At 42.4% G+C, this 25,902-nt stretch overlaps 2 protein-coding genes across 7 annotated transcripts in view; both read right to left on the bottom strand.

The window, feature by feature from the left end:
* TLR7 (toll like receptor 7) overlaps nucleotides 1-14,448 on the bottom strand; it is a 102,092-nt gene extending 87,644 nt beyond the window's left edge. Inside the window, exons 1-2 of one of the 3 annotated variants that reach the window (XM_032620179.1) lie at nucleotides 4,198-4,347; nucleotides 3,737-3,837 (exon numbers count right to left, since the gene is read on the bottom strand). In XM_032620179.1, coding sequence (XP_032476070.1) covers nucleotides 3,737-3,739 — 3 coding nt within the window. In that variant the 5' untranslated portion in view covers nucleotides 3,740-3,837; nucleotides 4,198-4,347. Of the gene's footprint in view, nucleotides 1-3,736; nucleotides 3,838-4,197; nucleotides 4,348-14,319 lie in introns of those variants that run through there. The other 2 variants (XM_032620177.1, XM_032620178.1) reach the window with 2 other exon arrangements.
* Nucleotides 1-25,902, bottom strand: part of PRPS2 (phosphoribosyl pyrophosphate synthetase 2) — a 137,698-nt gene that overhangs the window by 87,644 nt on the left and 24,152 nt on the right. For 2 of the 4 annotated variants that reach the window (XR_004348100.1, XR_004348101.1), the window contains exons 6-9: nucleotides 25,695-25,854; nucleotides 23,930-24,036; nucleotides 15,868-15,980; nucleotides 14,320-14,503 (exon numbers count right to left, since the gene is read on the bottom strand). Coding sequence is in view for 2 of the 4 variants with exons in the window: in XM_032620189.1 (XP_032476080.1) it covers nucleotides 23,944-24,036; nucleotides 25,695-25,854 (253 nt within the window). In the remaining 2 variants the exon portion in view is untranslated. Of the gene's footprint in view, nucleotides 1-14,319; nucleotides 14,504-15,867; nucleotides 15,981-21,432; nucleotides 24,037-25,694; nucleotides 25,855-25,902 lie in introns of those variants that run through there. The other 2 variants (XM_032620189.1, XM_032620190.1) reach the window with 2 other exon arrangements.

Here is a 25,902-nt window from a genome sequence, read left to right as displayed (position 1 = left end):
CCATCCTCCGCTCATCTACCCAGTAGCCAGTCTGAAGGCCAACATACCTGCGGGCTACTATGAGCCAGACTTCAGGGGACAACAGCTAGGTGCCCTCAGCTACTCCTCCCATCTATTTTTAAGATCACAGAGCAGAAAAAAAGCCACGTTGCCTGAGTTGAAAAGGAAGTGTTGGAATATGCATTTCTGGTGGAGGGAGTCACTGAAACCAATCTATGGAAGCAAAGGATGTCATGGCGCGGTGGGGATCCCGTAAATGGATGGGCTGCGTTGAACCAGAGGTGATGGCCAACTGGAGAATCAGGAGAAAGAAACCTGGAAGAGGCAAGGAGTGGGGAGCAATTGTGGGAAACCCCTGAATTTGAGTTCACTAACCTTTTGTCATGTTGCCATGACACTGAATTGTTTGAAAACTAGATGTGCATTGTATGTATCACCCTAGGGGCTAAGGGAGGGGCAGAGAATAAGGGAAGTTATGTGCTATTGTTTTATAGGCCAGCCTCCACTGGGAATTTCCCTAAAAGACTTATGACCAAACATCCCCTTTTTGCAAATTCTGAAATATTCCTAATTATAGGCTAACCTCTGTAAAATGTAATTACCATGGACGTCAAAGTTTCATTATATAACAACCAAAAAATTAAGTACAAGGATATAACCCACTTACTTAAATAAAGAGACTTTGTATCATTTCCCTTCTACCATTTTAGCCCAACAGACCTAGCTTTCAAAATAAAAGAGTAAAATGATATAAAGTTGTCTTACATAAATTAGGAACTCAACAGCTACTATGCATCACAACAGGCACCAAAGACCGTAAGATATTAAATCTTACTTGACATTATACCCTGTCCCCCTTTTCACATAAAGCACAATTGGCACATTTTTTTGTAATGGGCCAGTCAGTAAATATTTTGTCTTGCAGGCCACATGGTCTCTGTCACAACTACTCAGATTTGTCCCTGCAGCGCAAAAGCAGTTATAGACAATATGTAAACAAATACACTAACAATAAAGCTATTGTGGGCACAAAAATTTGACTTTAATGTAACTTTTATGGGCCACAAAACAGTATCTTCCTTCGACTTTTTCAATCATTTAAAGAGATAAAAAAAATTCTTAGTTTGTGGGCTATACAAAAACAGGTGGCAGGCTGGATATGACCCACGGCCATCATTTGCTATCCCAGGCCTAAACTTTGGTGGGCTTCAGAGATATCAATGATCTATTCGTGGGGTGCAAAGACACTGGTTGGTTCATCTGTAATGACTGTTTTTAATTTCAACACCATCTTCCCTACTTTTAAACCATCAATTTTGATTAATTTAGTAAACGAATTCCTTATTATCTCTCTGGCGATGAAGAAATTTGCTACAGTTAACTACTGTTATTTTGGCATGTTCCCTCTAACACTCATCTCCCTATTCCTGCATCTATTTCACACAGTGAGAAGCAGTTCAGTACTAGCGGGGGCTTCGCCAGTGGAAAGGTTTGATTGTAAATCCTTATTCTACCACCTAAGTGCTCTCTGACTTTGGTGAATCACTTTCCCTCCTGAGTCTCTGATTTCTCAACTGTCAAATGGTTAGAACGCAGGGCTCTCTTGCGAAACTATTAAGAAAAATAGGTAACCCATTTACCCAGGCAAACCGTCATCACAGATTAACCAACATTTAGTAAGTGTCTCGTACGTGCATTAAAAACATCAGGAATATACGATACTTAATTTCTAGCTTGCTTTTTCCATTTACCATTATATCATGAGTATTTTCTTATGTCATTCACTATTCTTTTAAGAAATATGATTTGATGGTTACATAACATTCCACTTAATGGGTGGACCACAATTAATTAACCCCTTCCCAACACTGGACGTGAGATATTCTCTTTGCCATGCTGCATAGACTGTCTTCGTAAATTGTTTGTGACATCCCTGATTGTTTCTTTAAGAGTTTCTAGAAGTGGAGTTTCCATATCAAAGGGTCTGACCTATAAGTATTCATAAGATTGAATAATTTTCCTATGCTTTTTGGTCTTTTCTATTTCTTCTTTTAAAAGTTGTTTTCATATCTTTCCTTATAAAAGATATCCCAATTTTTTTTCAGGAGTAAATTATCATAATTGAAGCCCACGGTGACTGACTGTGTCCCGGGTGGAAGCGTGTGCCGGGCCAGCTTGGTCGAGGTAGAGCAGAGGGGTCTCGCTACCAGAGTCGAGCTGCCCAGCCAAGATCACAAGCTCTTAACCCTCTTGAAGCCCCAGCTCCCTCCTCTGTGCCTCACAAGGCTGTTTGGAGGGTGAAATCGACACAGAGACATCCAGCCCTTAGCATGATGCTCAGTTTGTAGTAAGTGGTCAATAAATGTGAGCTCTGTTTATTACGATCAACCCTACCACGCCATCCCTCAAGGGGCAAAGGCAGATGCGGGCATGGGTTGGCATAAAAATAGACATCTGCGTTTCTAGGAAATGAAACTTTAAGCGGTTGCTTCTTTTGTAACATAGTGCCCTGTGGTTAACTCTTCATTAGACCTTAGACACGAAATGAGCCCAGGCGCCAACATTCAGATCTAGAAGTCAGAGTGGGTTCCTGGTGCAGGCACTCCATTGCGTCTAATTGGGGTGACAAAATAATTTCAAGAAAAGGCCACTGATGTCTTTTTGTGAAGAACTTTAGGCATACCTAATAACGCACAGCACTTGCAAAGGATTTGAACATATATTTTGTTATCTGAGCCCCTGCAATGGCCCTGCAAGGCAACTGGAGAGGTACAGCAATGCTCATTTTATAGCCAAAAAAAGTTGAGCTTCAGAGGGCTGAGGGGATACGCCCAAGGTCCCCCAGCTAGTGACTGGGAGAGCCAGCACTGACAGACTCTCTCCTCGACTAAACTTTAGTCAGCCTTCTCTAAGTCACTAGGCCTTGATTTGTGGGCTTTTGTGTCCATGTGGCCAGTTTTAGCAAGAATCCTGTTAGGTCAGTTTAGCCAGAATCCCTGACCACGCTATCTGATCATCCCTGCTATCTGATCAAGTCTCTCATCCCTACCATCCCCCAGGTGATGATATCCCATCTCCCTGGCCTGCTTTCAGCAAGAACCCCGTCAGGTCGGTCCAGCCAGAACGCCCCCTAACCCTGATGTTTCCTCTTAGTAATTTTCCAACCACTGACCCTCACTCTGTTCCTGGCCTATAAATCCCCACGTGTCTCTGCTGTATGTGGAACTGAGCCCAATCCTGTACTAAGGTCCCATTTCCCCGACTGCTTTACGTCCGGTCTGCTTCTGCTTTTCTGTGACCGTACGCGAGCCCAGGCTCCTGTATTCCTATTCCTGCCCGTCTGCCCCTGCTGCCACACACACATACTCGTTCAGACGCCACCAAACGCTAGAAAAAGCAGAAAGGAACTTCAGTGATTTCTACAGTTTTAAAGCTGAAAAGGTGACGTGAAAAAAGTTAGACCCATAGAAGCTATTTCCCCAATTCAAACATCCACTCTTCCTCAGGGTGGGATGCAGTAACTCCTATCGGAAGTTGCACAGAGCAAGTATTGATTAATCTGAAATTACAAAATACCCCCATGATTAATCTTGATTGTGAGAGATCATGGAAGAGGTTTTCCTCAGCAAATAACCGAAGTACAGATACTTAAACATCTCTCTTGCCGGCCGGTTTCAGTTCTTCCCACAAAAAAATGACAGATAACACTTTTTAGGGATCTCTTAGCTGTACTTACCATTTCTAGTCTTCTTCCAAAATGAAACAGAGAGGTCTGGTTGAAGAGAGCAGAGCATGAGAGGTGTCAAGATCAGCCTGAGATGGACCCAATAGCATCAACTAAGGTAAAGAGAAAACACCAAACTTTACATTTCAGAGACAGCAAAGTACTGAAGCTTCAAAGCGTGCTGGGAACATGGCTCTAAGACATGCTGCTGAAAACGCCTATTAATAGCATTTACTTCCTGAAAGTTATCTAGACTAGAGACGCACTCCAGAAAACCATTTCTAACATTATTAAAAAATCTACTTTATCTTCGAAGATACGACATTTGAGACTACAAAAACTCATTAGATTCTAAAAGAAATTTTTCTTTTGCATGTGATTTGGGTTCCCTCTCCTCCCCTCCCCTCTCTCTGAGAATGGCTCATAGATCTAGTTATTTAAATGATCTGAGTTTGTCCCAGCGTTGAAAATACCTTTCTCGGCTGCATGGAGTGATTCGAGGTCTGGAGTCTTCTGAAGTGGAGAGATAGGCTGCAGGAAACCTAGAGTCACAGAGACTCCAGGCTGCCAGCCGTGGAGCTTCCAAGTGCAAAGACAAGGTTAGGGGTTGGGGGGAGGAGCGTGAGTATTTAAGCTATCTCAGACATGAGGTCCGCAGAAGCAGCAGCTTCCTCTTATTTCTACCACCACAATCGGGGCAATGTCATGTCTAAATCCAAGCAACCTGGTTGATCGATCTCCTTTTTTCTAGGAGTTTCTCCATCTCAGCACTACTGCCATTTTTGGTGAGATAATTCTTTGTGGCATCGTAAGATGTTTAGCAGCATCCCTGACTTGAACCCGCTAGATGCCAGTAGCACTGCCCCTTGACAATCACAGATATCTCCAGACATTGCAAAATATCCCCCGGGGCGCAAAAGTGCCCCAGATTGAGGACCACTGTTCTACAAGTATCTTAGAGACACGCCTAAATTTCCCTCATTCTGTCTTAGGCCCAGCTGAACGGGACTCTGGTTTCTAAGCAGTGGCAGAGCTTCCAGTTGTTTCCCTCACTTCAATGAAACGAGGGCAGCTGCACTCGCAGTCCAGGGTCATGTAAAACCTGCTTCTCAAAGTGGGGTTCCTGGGAGAATCGCTCCCTTTTGAACTGATTATTGGTGCCTTTTGGAGGTAGAGTCAAAATATCAGTAGTTATGTTTAAAGGTCTTTACTCCGCCTAGTCGCCCTGGAGAGAATTTGAAAACTGCCAAGTGTGTCACAAGAAAAACAGCTGACAGCCATCAGGGTTAATCTACTGAATTGAAAAGTCAATAGTGCCCCAGATCAGCTGAAAAACTATTAGATACAATAATAAGTCATCTTTATTGAGAGTTTATTATGAACCAGACACTGTTTTAACTGCCTGATATGTACGATCTCATTAAATACTAAAAAAATGAAGTAAATATCTTATTATCCTTTTTTTTTTAAACAAATAATGGAATTAATGCAGAAAAGATACTGGACTTTCCCCAGGTCACATACCATGTAAGTGATAGTCACACAAGCAAAAATCAAATGCCCTCTTAGCAAACCACTTTGCCATGCAATCAATATGTAAAAATCAATAGCTTTCTCACATATAAACAATAACTAATCCAGATGGATAATAGGAGAGATTCCACGCAAAACAGCAACAAAAATATGAAATACTTGGGAAGAAAACTGACGTGAAACACTTGCGAACAAAGCAGGTGATAGACGGGCAGGGGACAACGATGCCTTACCTAGCAGGCTGCTTGCTATGCATTTGCCCCTCAAATCCACGCTCCATGCCTTCCCACCCGGCTCTGTGTCCCGAGAGGCTGAGCTGTACAAACTTCATCACTAGCTGGCAGATTTCTGGATGGGTTTGCCCAATGGGGAAAAGGTCAGAGTATTTACCCCTGGGCTCCCTCCCTCTCCAATGCTGTGGGATGGCTGCCACCCTGCAATGATGCTCTGGTCAGGTGATGCTCCCCCCTCACGGCCACTCTTCCTGAATTCCACTAATTGTTCCTTCGCCTTGCCACTTGAAGCCTGTGACTGTGAAGACTCAACCCGTGAAACGCCACACCATTGTTGGGGATGTCCCTAAATCCTGTCCACACTGTTAGGAATAGTCACTTTGCTAAACTCATCAATTTCTGACTCCGAGTGTGCCACTTGTTTTCTCTCAGGACCCTGGAAGATGCAAAGAAGATGTAACTAGATGAAGAGAAATAGATGGTTATTAGGGCTAGAGGCCACAGCTGGGCATTTTTCATTTATCACAAAGATTAGGGTTATGTTATCCATAAATGTCATCTCCTCTGGATAGTAAAGGGTACATGACCAGATATCTCTCATAAAAATGAGGTATTGGATCTGACTGGGTTAAGACCCCTGGTAAGAATAGTCAGGTAACTTCTGAATGAAAAAGTAACAAAGGGAGGATTCCTCTTCTCGATCTATAAACGCATCATGAACGCTGCATTGCCTACAATGGCATAGTGCCAGTACATCAGTGAAAAGGAGGAGATAGCAAAGTTAAGTAAAAGCACAAATGGGAGGGACTTCCCTGGTGGTGCAGTGGTTAAGAATCTGCCTGCCAATGCAGGGGACATGGGTTCGAGCCCCGGTCTGAGAAGATCCCACATGCCGCGGATCAACTAAGCCCATGCGCCGCAACTACTGAGCCTGCGCTCTAGAGCTTGGGAGCCACAACTACTGAAGCCCGAGCACCTAGAGCCCATGCGCCACAACTACTGAGCCCACGTGCCACAACTACTGAAGCCCACACGCCTAGAGCCCGTGCTCCACAAGAAGAGAAGCCACCGCAATGAGAAGCCCGCACACCGCAACCAAGAGTAGCCCCTGCTCGCCGCAACTAGAGAGACAGCCTGCGCGCAGCAACAAAGACCCAACACAGCCAAAAATAAAAATAAATTAATTTTTTAAAAAAGCACATATGGGACATTAAATTCACATCAATGGCAAAAGGAATTATTAAGATAAAGTTGGGCAACTGGCTTAAAGCTTAGAAAAAATTAAGCTGTAGTCTTACCTTGTTTTTTACATCAAAATTAATTTCATATGGCTCAAAAATTTAAATGTAAGACATTGAACATTAAAAGTACTGGAAGAAACCCAGATAAATATTTTTATAATCTTGAAGTGGGAAAGTCATTCTAAGCATGACAACAACAACAAACGAAGACCAACAGCAACGACCCCAGAGTCTGAAAGAAAACATCAAAAAATTTGACTACATAAAAATAAATCTGCTTACTCATCTATAAAGTGAGGGATGAGGGTGTGTGACCAGTAAAGGCACATCCAGGTTTTATATGGTAAGATCCCGAGGGAATATGATACTATTATGCTTTCTTGTATTGTTATTTATCTTTGATTCTATCTGCTAGGTCCCCAATGATATTGCAGACCCCTTGAGTTAAGGATGCATTGTCCCCAGCATCTCGTTCAGAGTTGCTATTTAAAAATCATTCTTCATGATGATAAAAATGAAAGTGATCATGAAAATAAGAATAATTTGATCACTTAGGTCAGTTTTGAGAAGAAGAGCTAGTCGTGGCCCCCGTGAGCTACCCGCATCTGGGTGATGTCGTGGGCGCAGGCGCCCCCGGGTTAGTTAGCTCAACAGAAATGACTGGATGAAGAGGATAGAGTGCTTCTATTCATCTTGCGAGGACAGGCCTCTCATTGGCTGGGTTACCTCATACTAGGTTTTCTAAGTCTCACCGCATTTCTTTTTTCCTTTTAGATGGAAATAAAGAAGATTGAAAGGGCCCTTGGTGGAATTAAACATTGAAGGACTCCTAAGATTAAGTTTCTGAAATTAAAAGGAAGTCCAGGCTTAAGTGGCACCCAGAGTGGTGGGTGAACAAGTATAAAGCTGGGTACAGAAACCCCAGGTTTGAGCCCCATTGCTGCCATCTGACTCTGACATAGACATCAAAGGGGTTGAATGGAAACTTAGCATCATACATACTCTCCTAAAGCTGTTGGGAACCTAAATAAAGCCCTTAAATAAATTGCTCTAGTCCAGTTAATGCTGTGTTCCCAGCACAGGGAAGTATAACATCTTAACGTTTCTCTATTTGGGCGAGCATGCGAATGCAAACAGGACCCCAGTGCTTCCCCAATTTCCGTTGGCTGTTCCCACTCTTGCATGCTCAAAGTCAGGGTTGGCTTGAGGAAAAGGAGAGAGAACTTTAATGACAAGCATCATACTATTTTTATAACAAGGCTAAAATGTTAACCCTTTCAGTTAGATACAACCATGAACGCTTTTCAAATAAAAATCTTTACTAGAAATTTTCAAACTAACACAACATTGTAAAGCAACGATAAAACTAATAAAGCTCCAATAAAAACTAATAATGAAAAAAGAAATTTGCAGATACCATGAGCCTGCTCTTTGTAAAGGACACGTAGAAATAGAACACAGCTTCCATAGCTCCTTCATATATAGTATATTTTTAGCATTGTAAAGCCCCAGTGTCATAATTAACCTTGTCTTTTGCTTCATTACCCCCTCCTTTTAAAAAAATTTAAAAAATTTTTTATTTTATTTTTTTAACATCTTTATTACCCCCCTCCTTTAAACTGAAATGTGAAGCATTTCTCTGCTTAGTCCTGTAAGTTTCATTTTACCTTGAAATGAAAGTGTTCTGAAAAAGTCCTTGACAGGATATGCAAATTCATATTAAAAAAACCTTCTTTCGTGTTGAGGGCTGGTCCCACATAAATATTAGAGTGTACCAGATGAGTCCAAAGGGTCAAGTGCTTTGAAAAAAAGCCCTGATGCAAATAATGGAGTGGATGATTTAGTTAAAAAGAGAAAAGGTTATTTATGGAGGTAATGGTCGCTAAGCAGCTCTGCCTCTTGCCTTGGAAAATCAGAAGCAGTTTTGCCAGGTGGGCATTACAGATAATCCCTCTTGCCATTTGGTTTTCGTAGACTCATACGTGGATTCATTAGTACTGAGGTATAGTGGCAAGAACACTTGCTTGGGATATGAGAGACATGGCTTTGTAATAAAAATGTGACCTCACACCCGTACATTCCTTCATGTTTATCACGCCATTGAGTTAGAAGCACCATCACTCTCAGAGCCTAAGAATAAAACACCTGTGAGGTGTCTATTGTTTTTATTTATTTATTTATCTACCTATTTATTTATTTATTTCTGCATTGGGTCTTCACTGCTGCACGCGGGCTTTCTCCAGTTGTGGCGAGCAGGGGCTACTCTTCACTGGTGCTCGAGCTTCTCATTGTGGTGGCTTCTCTTGTTGCGGAGCACGGGCTCTTGGCGCGCGGGCTTCAGTAGTTGTGGCACGTGGGCTCAGTAGCTGTGGCTCGCAGGCTCTAGAGCGCAGGCTCAGTAGTTGTGGTGCACAGGCTTAGTTACTCCGTGGCATGTGGGATCTTCCTGGACCAGGGATCGAACCTGCGTCCCCTGCAATGGCAGGCGGATTATTAACCACCGCGCCACCAGGGAAGTCCCGAGGTAGCTATTGTTAAAACCTTGGCTTGCTCCCGAGGAAGCTGATACTTCAAGAAGTCATATATCTAATATGCAAAACCGGGTTGCAATTCATGTTTTGACTCCACTGCCCATGTTCTTTCTGAAAGTCATCTAATCAGCCAGAACCTCAGCAATTCAACCAGATAATAACAAAAAGTCCTTTTTGAACTTACTTTCTATATTTGATGTAACTGTTCATATTAAAAGCTATCATGTTTCAATGATTTATTGCTGTGTAACAAACCACTCCAAAATGTATCGGCTCAAAACAGCAACCGCTATATTTGTTCACCATTCTGTCATTTGGCCGGGGCTCTGCTGGGCTGTTCTGTTTGTCGCGTTTGGGGTCTTCCACGAGACTGCAGTCAGATGGCTTTGTTCGCCTGTCTGGTGCCGCAGTGGGGTTGGTGGGGAGGCTGTGACTTCTTGCTCTTTTTCTTTCCATGTGGCTAGAGCGGGCTTCTTTTCATGGTGATTAGATCCTAAGAGTGAGCATTTCAATATAGATAAGCCCCAGTGTGCAAGCACTCCTAAGCCTCATTTGCATCATCCTTGCTAATGTCCTACTTATTGGCCAAGCCCAGAGTCAATAAGGAAAGGCACTCCAGAAGAACATGAATATTGGGAAGCACGGTTCATTCAGAACCACCAAAGTGATGGTCTACCACTTGTGATATATACAAGAGAAAGGTAAAGGGATATGTATTTAAGGCAAAAACTGCTGTTTCAGATTCTTTGAAGGATACTGGATTCAAAACATTTTACTTTAGAATGCTATGCAGCCTCGAAAAGTCATGTATTACAATACTGAATGAGAGAGGGCAGACAGCAGAAGCAAGAAGAACTACAATCCTGCAGCCTGTGGAACAAAAACCGCATTCACAGAAAGACAGACAAGATGAAAAGGCAGAGGGCTATGTACCAGATGAAGGAACAAGATAAAACCCCAGAAAAACAACTAAATGAAGTGGAGATAGGCAACCTTCCAGAAAAAGAATTCAGAATAATGAGAGTGAAGATGATCGAGGACCTCGGAAAAAGAATGGAGGCAAAGATCGAGAAGATGCCATAACTGTTTCAAAAAGACCTAGAAGAATTAAAGAACAAACAGAGATGAACAGTACAATAACTGAAATGAAAAATACACTAGAAGGAATCAATAGCAGAATAACTGAGGCCGAAGAACGGATAAGTGACCTGGAAGACAGAACGGTGGAATTCGCTGCTGTGGAACAGAATAAAGAAAAAAGAATGAAAAGAAATGAAGACAGCCTAAGAGACCTCTGGGACAACATTAAACGCAACAACATTCGCATTATAGGGGTCCCAGAAGGAGAAGAGAGAGAGAAAGGACCTGAGAAAATATTTGAAGAGACCACAGTCGAAAACTTCCCTAACATGGGAAAGGAAATAGCCACCCAAATCCAGGAAGTGCAGAGAGTCCCCGACAGGATAAACCCAAGGAGAAACACACCGAGACACATAGTAATCAAATTGGCAAAAATTAAAGACAAAGAAAAAGTATTGAAAGCAGCAAGGGAAAAACGACAAATAACATACAAGGGAACTCCCATAAGGTTAACAGCTGGTTTCTCAGCAGAAACTCTACAAGCCAGAAGGGAGTGGCATGATATACTTAAAGTGATGAAAGGGAAGAACCTACAACCAAGATTACTCTACTCGGCAAGGATCTCATTCAGATTCGACGGAGAAATCAAAAGCTTTACAGACAAGCAAAAGCTAAGAGAATTCAGCACCACCAAACCAGCTCTACAACAAATGCTAAAGGACCTTCTCTAAGTGGGAGACACAAGAGAAGAAAAGGACCTACAAAAACAAACCCAAAACAATTAAGAAAATGGTAACAGGAACATACATATCGATAATTACTTCAAACGTGAATGGATTAAATGCTCCAACCAAAAGACATAACCTCGCTGAATGGATACAAAAACAAGACCCAACAGAGCCAAAAATAAATAAATAAATAAAAATAAGCTATCAAGTTAGATGTGAGATAAATAAAAAGGGGAAAATATCTGGAGAGTCTGTACTCAGATTGCTGTGCATATGTTTTTAAGTTCTCACTCCAATTAAAATTTAATAAAATGTCTATTTAGGTCTTCTGCCCATTTTTGGATTGGGTTGTTTTTTTGTTATTGAGCTGCATGAGCTGCTTGTAAATTTTGGAAATTAATCCTTTTGTCAGCTGCTTCGTTTGCAAATATTTTCTCCCATTCTGAGGGTTGTCTTTTGGTCTTGTTTATGGTTTCCTTTGCTGTGCAAAAGCTTTGAAGTTTCATTAGGTCCCATTAGTTTATTTTTGTTTTTATTTCCATTTCTCTAGGAGGTGGGTCAAAAAGGATCTTGCTGTGATTTATGTCATAGAGTGTCCTGCCTATGTTTTCCTCTAAGAGTTTGATAGTTTCTGGCCTTACATTTAGGTCTTTAATCCATTTTGAGCTTATTTTTGTGTATGGTGTTGATTCACTTTGTTATAAAGCAGAAACTAACACACCATTGTAAAGCAATTATACCCCAATAAAGATGTTTAAAAAAAAGATAGATTCTTTACAAGCAAATTAAAAAAAGTTTTTAAAAAAAGATAAATAATTGCTAATGCATTCCAGATACGGTTTGTGGAAGACAGGTAATCCTGGACCCATCCTCAAGGGGTCTTGGCCCTACCTAAAAACAATTGGTGAGAATAACTGTCAGGCACTGTGAAAGGTTTGAGATAGTACCATCCTTGCCAGCTAACAAGTTCATCTGCCACAGGTTCCTGGATGCTGATAGAATACAAGAGACTCCTGGGTCGGGGACAAAGGACTTTAGCACTCGTGGCACAGCAGGTACCTGTTCCCTTTGTCCCCCCAATGCCACGGAGTGGCTCTGGGTGGATGCTATGCATGAAGTGGGTTTGCATCACAGCTGAGGAACCCCGAGTTTAGAGAACCCAAACATTTGTAATGGGTTGCAAGCAAAGCTCACTGAATTTTGCCCAGAGGGAGGCACTGTTATTATTAGACCAGACAGCAATCAAACCTGCCACCTGCCCCAGAAAGGGACGCTATCTCTGTCTTACAAAACTATCTACTATCTTCTGCTTGCTATATAAACATCCTTGAAAAGATTATCCAGAACCAAGGCTCTCAATGCCTCTGCTCATGAGATGTACAGAACTGCAAGAGACCCGTGGAGAACTGTCTCCCCAAATAAGTCCATTTATATAATTCAAGTTAAAATACAATATTTAAGTCACATACAGATCCTTTTTTTTTTTTTTTTTGCGGTATGCGGGCCTCTCACCGCTGTGGCCTCTCCCGTTGTGGAGCACAGGCTCCGGACGTGCAGGCCCAGCAGCCATGGCCCACGGGCCCAGCCGCTCCGCGGCACGCGGGATCCTCCCGGACCGGGGCACGAACCCGTGTCCCCTGCATCGGCAGGCGGACTCTCAACCACTGCGCCACCAGGGAAGCCCCAGATCCTTTTTTAATAAGAGTCCCTGGGTGTGGAGAGAAGGGAACCCTCCTACACTGTCGGTGGGAATGTAAATTGGTGCAGCCACTATGCAAAACAGCATGGAGGTTCCTTAAAAAACTAACAATAGAACTACCATATGATCCAGCAATCCCACTCCTGGGCATGTATCTGAAGAAAACCATACTTTGAAAAGATACATGCACCCCAATGCTCATAGCAGCACTACTCACAATAGCCAAGACATGGAAGCAGCCTAAATGCCCATCAACAGATGAATGGATAAGGAAGATGTGGTGCATATATACAGTGGAATACTACCCAACCATAAATAAAAGAATGAAATAATGTCATTTGCAGCAACAAGGATGGATCTAGAGATTATCAATACTAAGTGAAGTAAGTCAGAGAAAGACAAATATCATATGACATCAACTATATGTGGAATCTAAAAAAATGATACAAATGAACTTACAAAACAGAAACGGGGGGGCTTCCCTGGTGATGCAGTGGTTGAGAGCCCGCCTGCCGATGCGGGGGACACGGGTTCGTGCCCCGGTCCGGGAAGATCCCACGTGCCGCGGAGCGGCTGGGTGCGTGAGCCATGGCCGCTGAGCCTGCGTGTCCGGAGCCTGTGCTCCGCAACGGGAGAGGCCACAACAGTGAGAGACCCACGTACCGCAAAACAAAAACAAAGACAAAAACAAAACAAAAGAAGAAACGGCAACGGAGTCACAGACATAGAAAACAAACTTATAGTTACCAAAGGGGAAGTGGGGGGAGGGATAAATTAGGAGTTTGGGTTTAACAGATACACACTACTATATATAAAATAGATAACCAAGGTCCTACTGTATAGCAGAGGGAACTGTAATAAATATCTTGTAATAAACTATAATAGAAAAGAATCTGAAAAAGAATATATATATATACACACACATCTATAAAACGGAACCATTTTGCTGTATACCAGAAACTAACACAACATTGTAAATCAACTACACTTCAATAAAAAAAAAATAGACTCCTTGATTTAACTGCTTTTTGTTGCTCTTAACTGACCAATGGTGCTGAAAAATACGGTGTTAAATAAAACTGCTTCTATTACTTTTCTCTTGGTTCAAGCTTCCCTCCTAAAAACACTTTTTTAAAGGAGATTCCCATATTAATAAAATCATTGGAAATTCCTTAGATATTAAGGAGTGTGTGTTGAACCCATTATTACAAATGATTAAGTACTGTTAATTTTAACATTTTTTTGCTAATAACTCTATTTTCACCAATGGAATCTTATACTTTGTGTTTCTAGAAAATAAACATTGTCTTTTTCTGTCCATAAAACCAAAGCATTAGAAACAACTCAAATATTCCAAGCTACCAAGTGCCTGGCAATCACAGTTTTGGGGTAAGTGAAAACAAGTATCAGAAATTTCTAATCTAGGTAACATTTGAATCTTCAGATAAACTGAAAGCTGCTATCCTCTCCAGATGTCTGCAGAGTAGGCATAAGTTTTCAGCTGAGTACAAGAATTACAATTAAGTGTAATTAAATTGATTGTAACTTACTAGAGTCAGAACCATCTTCTTGAAGAAGGAAAGGATCGTCCCCTACGCGATGGTTCAAGCTTAGCTGCACAGTAGTATCAAGTCATCGAGGGTCTTTAATAATCCTGATACCTGGATGCTCCGCAGGCCAATTAAGTCAGAATCTCTGGGGGCAAGGCCCAGGCATCAATTTAATTTTCTTTAACTGAGGTGTAATTGACATATAGAATTATTAGTTTCAGGTATACAACATAATGATTCAATACTTGTATATACTGCCAAATGATCACCACTATAAGTCTAGTTAACATCCATCACCACACAGTTATACATTTTTTTAAATTAATTTCATTTTCAGCAATATTTTAAAAAGCTCCTTAGGTGGCCCCATATGCAACCAAGTTTACCAACTACTAAACTAGAGGACTTAGCCTTACGGTGTAGTTCTCAAACTTTAGTGTATCAAACCCCATGCCTGCCACACCCCCACACCCAGACTTTCTGATTCAATAGGTCTGGGGTGGGGCCCGAGAATTTGCATTTCTCCTAAGTTCCCTGGCAATGCCACTAGTCCAGGACCACACTTTGAGAACCACTGCCCTACAAAATTACCGTCACCTTAAAAACACCCATGACCCAGGGTTGTTATTTTAAATCTCCCCATGTTAGCATGACTACGAAAAAGGACCAGGCAAATGCCGTGAGTGCAACGAAAGACCTTTTTTTGGAAGAAGGAAAGCGAACAACCAAATCTGCAGAAGCAAGCATTCCAGGTTGATGGAAGTTACCGCACACACCATATTTTGTGCTTTCTCTCACTGCCCTGAGGCTTAATGATAAACTCCTTCACCCTCGTGAGATACTGATCAGAATGTTGGAGGAAACACCTGGGCTACAGGAAACACCTCCAGCAGCAGAAGCAAGAGGCCCGTTTACCAGCCACTGCGTTTCTTCTAAGGAACAGTGTGACCTTAACTGAGCCGGTCACTTCGTCTCTTTGGGCCTTAGTTTCCTCATCTGTAAAATGAGTCTCAAATGTTACATCTAACTCCGAAATCTTATCAATTCCACGACATTTGACAAGAGAGGTGAGTTGCTCTACGGTTTGACCACGTTAGACTCTGGCCATCTTATGAGAGTTCAATCACGGAAGGGCCAGGATACCCACCACCTGCAAGGCGCACGGGAATCTCTGCTCTCTGGATGTCACCGTTGAAGTCAGACTAAAATTCAGTCACCTCTTTAAAGATTACCTTAATCAGTTTCTTGGTTCAAACAAAAACGTGTCAGGCGTATGGATGGATCATAAAATAAGTGGCTTTCGTGTCAGGTGTATTTCTTTTTTTGACCAGAACAACTCAGTTTGATAGCTAACAAGCCAAAAGAATAATAGATTCCACAAACTTGTGCGGCCTTGTCTTTTCCCATCCCAACCCTATTTTTTATATATAGGGTGATGTCTCCCATTTCCTTCTTGAGGGACCTCTATTCTTCCCAAAGTCAGAATTATGCTTCTCAAACATATATCCCCCTTTTTATTTCACACAGATGATGTTATGCTGCACATACTTCTTTGCTGTTTTTTTTTTCAAAGCGTGTTCCGCCTTAGCAACGGTTCCCCAGCTGTGCCGTAGGGATCTCACCCCAATTCATGGCAGACGTAGGGATCGGTGTTTGAAGCCCTGCATCAAAAGGATAATGCAATTATTTTGGTGTAAAATTTCATGTCGTAGCAAACACTGGTGTTTACGTTTTTAAAGTGACTTATGATTGCCATTGTCTTATCCACTTCGTTCTAAAATGCTTTTCTACTTGAGAGTGGACCAGGGGCCAGGGGCCAGGATGGATCTCCTCTGGAATTCTGACCTGGACGTCAGGAAGAGGATTAAGGAAGAAGGTCCTGGTTAAAATAAATCAGTGGTTCTCAACCGGGGGCGATTTTTGCCCCCAGGGAATATTTGGCAGTATCTGGAGACATTTTTTGGGTTGTCACAAATGTGTGTGTCTTGGCCCCATGACAAAGAATTATCTAGTGCAAAATGCCAATAGTACTGAGCCTGAGAAACCCTGAAATAAATTATCCTGATATAACACTATTACATATAAAATAATTAATAAGGACCTAATGTATAGCACAGGGAACTCTTCTCAGTACTCTGTGATGGCCTATATGGGAAAAGAATCAAAAAGAGTGGATCAGTGTATTTGTATAACTGAGTCACTTTGCTGTACACCTGAAACTAACACAACATTGTAAATCAACTATAATCCAATAAAAGTTTTTAATAAATAATAAATAAATATGTGCAATTCCTCTCCCTGAGGGGACATCTCTGACCCCAGAGGAAGGCTGCTGCCCCTTCCTTCATCCAGCTTCCCTCCCCCAAGCCCATTCTGAAATGCTTCCGTCAGGGACTTTGAAACGTTTATTGAAGATAAAATTGGCTCTGAGGAAAATATGTAATAAACTTAAGAAGCTAATAATCATAGGAAAAAAATGATTAACAGCAGAAGCACACCAGAAATGGCTATGAAATCAATAGAGTATCTTAAACAGGCTTTTAAGCTGGAATAGATGTAGTCATGCACCTTTTAAACAAGCGCTCCTTTGTTCTATTTACATTTTAATGCTGAGTGTGACTGTCTTGGTAGACTTGACATAAATGATGCTGACTGTAGATTTTTTTTTTTGCAATACCGAAAGAGAAATACACCAACAAAAATACTTTAAAAAACCTCAAACAACAAAAACCCTGCACTGTTGCCCTTGCTCCGAATGAATGATCATGTCTGCAAGGGCAGGGCGATCATCCTCCCGCGTTGCCTACATCAATCACATGCTTGGGTATAGAACAATCCATGTAAACTCTAGTGGCTTAATACATGTAAGCCTTGGTCACGTATTTCATTTATCTGGTATTTACCTCAGAGCCCCATCCTAACACAACGGTCTGCTACTAACTGCTCCATCAAGAACGAATGGGTGAGTGAGTGTGAGACCCCCTCCTTCACTTTGCCCGTGGAAGAAATCATTAAGGCAGCCCAGAAGACTACAGATACAAATCTTCCATTTGACATCTGTCTGAACCAAAATGTTCGTAAGAGTCAAAAGGCAGAGGAGCAAGAGGTATTTCTCAGATGAATTATAGCTCCTATAACTTGCACACATAAAACAAAACACCTCCAAATGACAAGGCTCAAGACTGCATTTACGGTTGCACCAGTGCAAGTCAGTAAGAAATTACTGACTCATCAAAAACCAGCCTTCTTGTGCCAACTGGGTTCCTCCATGTGCTCTTTTGTTTTTTTTTAACCTTTTAAAAATTTATTTATTTTTGGCTGCGTTGGGTCTTCGTTACTGCACGTAGGCTTTCTTTAGTTGCGTCGAGCGTGGGCCACTCCACGACGGTACGCAGGCTTCTCATTGTGGTGACTTCTCTTGTTGCGGAGCACGGGCTCTAGGCACGTGGGCTTCACTAGTTGTGGCATATGGGCTCAGTAGCTGTGGCTCACAGGCTCTAGAGCGCAGGCTCAGTAGTCGTGGCGCACGGGCTTAGGTGCTCCACGGCATGTGGGATCTTCCCGGACCAGGGCCCTGCATTGGCAGGCGGATTCTCAACCACTGTGCCACCAGGGGAGCCCTTTTATTCATAGGACACTGTTCATGAATTGTGTCTTCATTGAAGTGTTGCTCTTTGAAGGCTATGAAAGCCGTCAGTGGGGAAATGAACGCACAGTTACTGCCGAGAGGGGTCTGTCCCTTTCAATACTTTAGGAGGCTGCTCTGCAGCCCTGGTCCTAAAAACAGGATATTCTGAGGCTTCAGGAAATTTCGGGTCGTTCCTTGGTTCTTTAGACGAGCATACTGTCAGTGGCACTTCCGGAGTTCATTCTATAGCAAACACACACTAAAATGTGCCTCCAAAGAATCCCTCTGATGATTTGACACAAGTTCGGTCTAGGTCCTCACAATTTTTCTGTAACTCATGTTCAGTCTTAGCTTCGAGGCAAGAAGATAGTAGATTGAACACTCTCTGCATAGGGAAAATCAGAGAATCATGCATCCTCAGACAAAGAAGGTCAAGTGCTCACAGACGTAAGAGTCCCTCAAAGCACAGAAGGGTGACGTCCGTCAGCAAATATTTAGGGCACTCTGCCTTCTGCCTGGACTGTTCCCCGGGGTCTCTAAAGACCACTTATGGCTTTAAAGGCAGCTCTGCTCGAGGACTGGCAGTCAAGCCAGGTCTTGAATGCGTTTCCTAAAGGTGTCCCCCCTTTTCCCTCTTTTATCTGTGACTACAGCCTTCAGCGTCTACAGTTAATTGACGATGGATTTTTTTAAAACTGTGACGCCACAGGTCGTTGGCACATTGTTGGGCTTGTCATATAGCTTCCTTTGTGTTGCAACTGGCACAAGATCAGAGCCACGCTTATGAGATTCCTTAGCCAAGGTGGTGCTGGAGATCCAGAACTATCCTCATTAGAAGAAAGAGAATTAGAGTGACTGAGCACCCTGGCATGCCCAGGACTGCAGGCTTTCCTGGGATGCAAGACTTCCAGAGGTAGCACTGAGAAAGCCCCCTGCAAGCCCAAACAAGTTGTTCACCTGATGGAGAAGGAACCATCTTTGCCACATTAGGAACACAGCCTTCAGTTAGTAGTAGTCCAACTATATCTAGCATAGAGGTCATGCATGGCCTGTTAAAACTGCTGGGGAATTTAGCAGTCATCTACCTCCTCTTTTTCACCAAGATGCTCAGACTCAGAGTGGTACAGACATTTTCCCCAGGTCACACAGCTTGCTGGTAGCATATCAGGAACCAGACCCTAGATCGCCACAGTCCTAATTTAGGGCGCTTTGCACTGCATTACATTTTTTGCTTTGCCAGTCTCTTTCTATTGCTCTTGCAGAATGAGTTCAGCTGGGTTTTCTTCTGACCACAGGACTTAGCCGTTAGAACAGTGAAAACTGCTGTTTATATTGGGCACCGATTTTTTTTTTTTTTTTTATAAATTTATTTATTTATTTTTGGCCGCGCGAGTTCCTCACTGTTATGCGAGGTCGCGGCGAGGGGGGGCTAGTCTTCGTTGAGGTGCGCAGGCTTCTCTTGTTGTGGAGCACGGGCTCTAGGCACACTGGTCTCAGTAGTTGTGGCACACGGGCTCAATAGTTGTGGCACTAGGGCTTAGTTGCTCCTTGGCATGTGGGATCTTCCTGGAGCAGGGCCCGAACCCATGTCCCCTGCATTGGCAGGTGGATTCCCAGCCACTGTGCCACCAGGGAAGTCCCACCGCTTTTTTTTAATGTTGGGATAGTGAATGGAATCAGGTTGCTGTAAACAGCCTCAATTGGTCACCATCTCCATTACCACACGTCATCCATTCCTGTCATTTCTACAGCCCAGCAAAGTGTCTTCAGCATGCAACCATTTGTCATCACCAAATGCTACCCTTGGTGGAGACGGTCACGTGCCAGGACAATTTACCCCTGCGTGAGTGGATCGTGTTTGTGACTAGCTCACAGGCACATGGATTAGCATCTAGAAAGTGCATGAAAATCTTGCTTCTTCATACTTAGATTCTTTCAAAGGGAAGAAATAAGATGCCTGTTCTAAAAACTGAGGTTAATGTACACAACAATCGGTTCTAAGCTCTTTACAGACATCTCATTTACTCATCACATCCTCTGAGAGAGGTACTATTATCCCATTTCACATACAAGGAAACTGAGGCACAGAGGGGGTAAGCAACTAGCCCGAAGAGGTTTTGTTGTTGTCGTTGTCTTAACTCTAGTAAGTGGTTGAGTCTGTTTCCGAGCATCACGCTCTTTCAGGAGAGAAAACAAGAGCTCAGAGGTGACAGTAGATCAAACCAATCCAGAATGTAGACTTGGAAAGCAAGGGAAAAGGTGGAGGGCTGTGTTCCCGGGGTGCAGGAGATAAACCAATTAGGTGAAGATCTGCAGTGAAAAAGAGCGACTCTGTCAACTTCTGCATGCAATGTACACAAAGGATAAGGCAGTACGTTTCAGCCCGAGTTCCATCTTCATTGGCTATCCTCACTCTAACATAATAAGTACCAGACACCCTGTGCTGTCCTGCTTCAGTCCATGCTGGAGTACAGCCAGTGGTTCTGGAAAATTCTGCCGTGAAGTACCATCGGTAACAGCAGTCCCTTCACAAAGCCCTTTCTCACCTCCCCAGCCTCATTCGACCCTCTGAACCTCTTAGTGTTGCATCTTCCCCTTGGAGGCTTAGCCTGTCCAGCCACTAGGTCAGCTGGTGGGTTGGATAGGACCTGCCATATGAAATCAAACACTTCCGAGGAGGTGTGTGTGACAGGATTAATGAGGTGAAACTGTAACGCTGGTGAAGTGATTTTGGTGTTTCCATCTCTCCATTTTCTTCCTCCCTTCTATTACATTTTATCCTGTTTTGTCTTAAAACTGTGATCTTCTCCAGTGGACTTGGTTTTAGTTCTTTATATTTCACTGGGACTTTTTAAGACAAACTGTTGTCACTCTCAGCATTACCCACACTTTAAAGCTGAGCTTTCCTGGGAGAACCATAATTAGAAGTTTACTTTGTCCAGGACTTCCCTGGCGGTCCAGTGGTTAAGACCCTGCACTTCCACTGCAGGGGGCGCGGGTGTGATCCCTGGTCGGGGAACTAAGATCCCACATGCTACACGCAGGGTGTGGCCAAAAAGAATTTTTTTTACTTCGTCTCCACGAGAGTAACTTAAAGCATCACAGAACAGGTGACAGTTCTTGGTGCTTCTGAAATCAAAGCATGGGAAAAACTTCTATGGGGCCTACATTTAAGCTTGGTCCATTCCAACCTATGGGTATTGAACACGACTACTGTGATGTATAAACACACAGTGCAATCTTCAATTTTATAGGAAACATCTAGAATTCTTACGTGGCCCAGATATTATGCTTTGGGGCAAGGAGAATGCTCATCAGTTCTTCGGAAACACCTTCAAAACGGAGAAGAGCTGACTTCAATGAACTTCTGGCTTTTCTGTAACTTTATATGCTGGGCTACAGCCATGATGCAGCAAACACTTCAAGGTACCCATCAAAACACATCACTCCATCAAAACATATTACTCCACAATGATGATACAAAGTATGAAAGAAAGAAGGAGCATGATTTTATTGAAATGTTTTTAGTACAGTGTTGGAAGATCTTCGAATCCTATATTCTAAACCAATACAAGCACTGCAAATGACGTAGTTCCTCAATCTATTTGACATCATATCTACCAAAGGAAAGTTATACTACGAATCTCTTTAAGTTGGTTAATGTAACTTAAGTTGGAAACTGAGCAACTTTGGTATATTCATATTTCTCTGGCTCCCCTTTTTGGTTAGATGTACGCCAAGTCAACCGCCATGCAGCAGAGTCAGACAGGAGCAATATATTTGGTGGTTTCACTGAAATGTTTCCGCATAAGCAGCAAGGGATGCACAAGTTCCGGGATTACGCTGCTCTCAAGGCTGTCTTCATCATCTTTTTTGAACTGGACCATCAAATAGTTAAGGGCTACACTGCCGCTGTGCAGGGCTACGTCTAGTCTATTTAGTTGACAGATGTACCAGAAGTACTTTAAAATACAAAAGTGGAGATAAATAACCATAGAAACAATCAGTTCTTAATTCAGAGAATGACAATACCGATTTTTCTCTCTTTATCTGAAGATCATTATTTTAAAACTAGCTCTATGTGTTAAGACTCTTAAATCTTAGATGAAATGACTACCTTTAAATCAACTGGTTTGTCATTGTCATCATGTCTACACTGGGATGCGAAGCTGTCTACCTGCGTGCGTTCATAACTACATTTTCATTTCTCTATGCATAGAAATTTCAAGAAATACAGATATCACTCATTTGTCCAAAATAAAAATTACATACATCTAAATAGGCTCTTCACATATCTCAAATCAACTCTTGTCTAGATAACGTCCATCGTATTGAATAGCTGACCTTAACCAGGCTACACTATGATTTTTTTCTCAAAAGCCCTCTTAAGGTACAGCAAAATGCTAGTCTCTGCAATGACTAAAATGATACTTTTAAACTTTGATTCACCCTCTGCTGTAGTGAAGTCTGAAACCTTAAAGACTGCTATTCAGGTTTGTTAACAACTTAAACAGATTTCATTTTTCCACCCACAGAATTTAGATCAGAGACTTTCTTCCCTTCAAGTTTTGAGATTCAGCAGAAGGAGATTGTTATTTATTATTCCTGGGCTTTGTCTGTGCAGGCACATTTTCTTCTTTGGGGGTGGAAGCACTCAGTTGGTTGTCCACCAACGCGCACTTAGGAAAATTCAGAGTTGATGCTTGCCGCCTGCCACCAGAGATGGGGGCACCTCACTCAGCAGTCGTCAAAAGCCACCTGTGGATAAAGCTATCTTCCCTCCACCATCACTCCTGGGCCACCATTTGAACATTAACTTCATGGAGCAACTAATGTTTCCTTATTTGCCCTTTTTTTCCTAGGCCTTTCTCACCCACACTTTTCATGTAACAGCTTTAGTTACAATAATCTGTTGCCTAGAAGGCTTGCTACCTGTGAGTACAAAAGGCAAAAGACCATGAGATCAACACTAACAAAATAATATTTAAATATGTATTTGGAGGCACCCACAAACAATTCACCTTTTTCTCATGTCAAAAGCAAAACAGAGATCAGACTAGTAAATGTGAGGGGACTTAGCGAAGAAGTCTTTGTTGTGACGGAAACCCACAACATGAAACTCTTGGAAAAAAGGCAAAGTAAAAGCTAGAGCTAAAAACAGGACATTAAAAAAAACAACATGGCAGGACATGAGGTGCATCTGGGATGGACACAGCATGAACGTGACAGTGAACTTGCAGACTACCTCAAAACAGTTTCTCTGTCAGCTCTATTGCTGAACATAATTTTGGAATCTTAGAACAAGGTATTTCAGATAAGTGACAGTTACGATTTTTAGAAGTGGCAATAAAAAATTACTGAACTACATTGCCTCTGATATGTCTAATGTTTACCAAAAATAAACGTGTCAGTGGCCATCTTCAGCTACATAAAATTTGGTCCAAATTAAGCATAATAACCAAAATGGTTTATTGGAAACCTGATCACTAAAACAAATACTCAAAATTCAGGGTATTAAAAACTCTAAACTTGACTTAGAAGCAAAAGGCTAATTCTCTACAGGGTTTCACCCAAATGTCCACAGGCATTATCATTTTATATTTACACAGAGGCTTTAATCTGAGCTGACCTTTGGTAATCCTGAAATACATAAACTGTGAACTTCCACAATGGAATTATAAACTTGAAAGTTGTGGCCTCAAAGCACTGACAGAACAAAGGAAAAAAAGGTCACCTATCAGAACAAATCACGATAACAGAAACATTTCTCATTTAAGACTGTTCACTTAAAGATCAAATAACCACTGCCCTCTCCACCAAACTGAAAATAAATGGTCGGGAGCTTTAAGAGGGGGAAAACCAGTGGCCCTCGGAGTATACAAAGATCTGATGCTTTTGCATTAATATAACTACTTAGTCCTAAAGCTAATAAATCAGGCAAATGCACGCAAGTCAGAAGCCAGAGCAGGCTTGCTTCCACACCTCACATCCTGGATTTACAGTGGGACGTGGCTGAACAGGTAAGACACAGATTCACCGTTGTGGGTCCTTCGAATTGCCTCGGCCAAGATCATCGAAATGTCAATAACCTAAACACCAATGAAAAGACAGAAAAGAGGAGAGGAAAGTGGGACATCTCAGTCATGTTTAATTGGAAACTTAGAAGCCAGAAAGCCTAGAAACGCTTTCTCCAGCACATAAGATGTGCTACTGTCGAACCTCCCCACAGCCATTTCTTCTGAGAGGGCTGACAGTTTTGGGTCTGTCTTCAAATTACAATCCTGTACGGGATCCTGGAAGTGAGATTTTTCAGTGCAGATACTTCAAAGGCTTTTCAGGGCCGCTGTTAACCAGAGACATCCTTTACTTTCAGTGTTTGTTGTTTTAAAATTAATTTTACTCAATCATTATGTGTAAGGTTTTTCTCTCTCTTGGTTTCTGAAAACACAGAAACTGTAACGTTTGACAGCACAGCTGTAATCATCTAACTCCGGGGTCAGCATGAGAACAGCCACAGACAATACATAAATGAATGGGCATGGCTGTGTTTCAGTAAAACTTTATTTACAAAAAGAGATGGTGGGCTGGATTGGGCCCAGGGGCCTTAATTTGCTCAACTACTGAGAATCAGACATGAAAATCTAAGGCATAGCTATTTTGACCATTTTCTAATGAATCTCCTGGTGCCGAATGAACTGTGTTGCTCTCCGATGGATGAGAAATCACGAAGCAGATCACTCTGATCCATCTTCATGCTCTAATGATGGGCATGGAGGCTTCCAGCAATGAAAGGACTTGCCAAGGTTCACCAAGACACAGAGGCAAAACGAGGACTCAAACCCCTTCAACTTATTTCAGGCCAGCTGGTGTAAAGTGATCATTGCCAACTCTCCGGGGGCCTCCCAAGTCAGGAGGGAGAGAAGGAGTAAAGCTAAGAGACCCCTGGCACAGCCAAGCTGCTTCTTTGTTTTCCTCCCCCATTTAAAAAACCTGTGGCAAAATACATGTACCACAAAAGATGCCATTTTAACCATTTTTAAGTATAGAACTTACTGGCATTAATTACATTCCCAGTGGTGTGTAACCGTTTCCCAAGCTTTTTCATCGTCCCAAACGGAAACCCTGCACCATTAAACACCCCGCTCCTGGTAACCACCACTCTACTTCCCCTTTCTATGAATCTGACTACTCTAGAGCCCTCAGCTAAGTGGAATCTAGTTTACGTATCACACAATATTTGTCCTTTTGTGACTGGTTTCTTTCACTTAGCATACCGCTTTCAAGGTTCATCCATGTTGTTGCAAGTATCAAAATCTCCTTCCTTTTTAAGGCTGAGGAATATTTCATCGTATGAAGAGGCCACACTTGGGTTAACCATTCAACTGTCGGTGGACATCTGGTCATTTCCACCTTTTGGCTACCGTGAATAAGGCCTGCTGTGAATGTTCGTGCATAAGGTTTTGTTTGAACAGCCATTTTCAGATTTGGAGGAATAACCCTAGAGGTGGACCAGGGGGGTCATGTGGTAACTCTGTTTAGCTTTACCACAGCCTGTTTCTTAATGTTCTTTACTTTGGCTTTATTCACTTACTATTTATAACTTTGACCTCTGCTGCCCCAGCCTTTCCCAGACATCTAACATATATCATACCTTCCCATTACGGGAAGCCACAACCTCTACTGACATCTGCTTAGCAAGTGGTCACACACACAAGATGTGAGGCTCTGCCTGCAGTGTAGCCAGTACCTGAATCTTGGAGCAGTGTTTCATTTTGTCCTCTTGGGGAATAGTGTTTGTCACAACAACAGCCTCAAAGGCGGCATTATTTATTCTGGAAATAGCTGGCCCAGAGAAGATCCCATGGGTAAGGATAGCATAAACTTTGGTGGCTCCGGCCGAGAGTAGCCTATAAAATAAAAGAGAAAAAAACTAAGTGCACACAAATATTCTTGAA

This window comes from Phocoena sinus, chromosome X (assembly GCF_008692025.1).
Source record: "Phocoena sinus isolate mPhoSin1 chromosome X, mPhoSin1.pri, whole genome shotgun sequence".
Taxonomy (NCBI): Eukaryota; Metazoa; Chordata; class Mammalia; order Artiodactyla; family Phocoenidae; genus Phocoena; species Phocoena sinus.
Note: the sequence above shows the minus strand (reverse complement) of the source record. Positions and strands in the feature narration are given on the sequence as shown.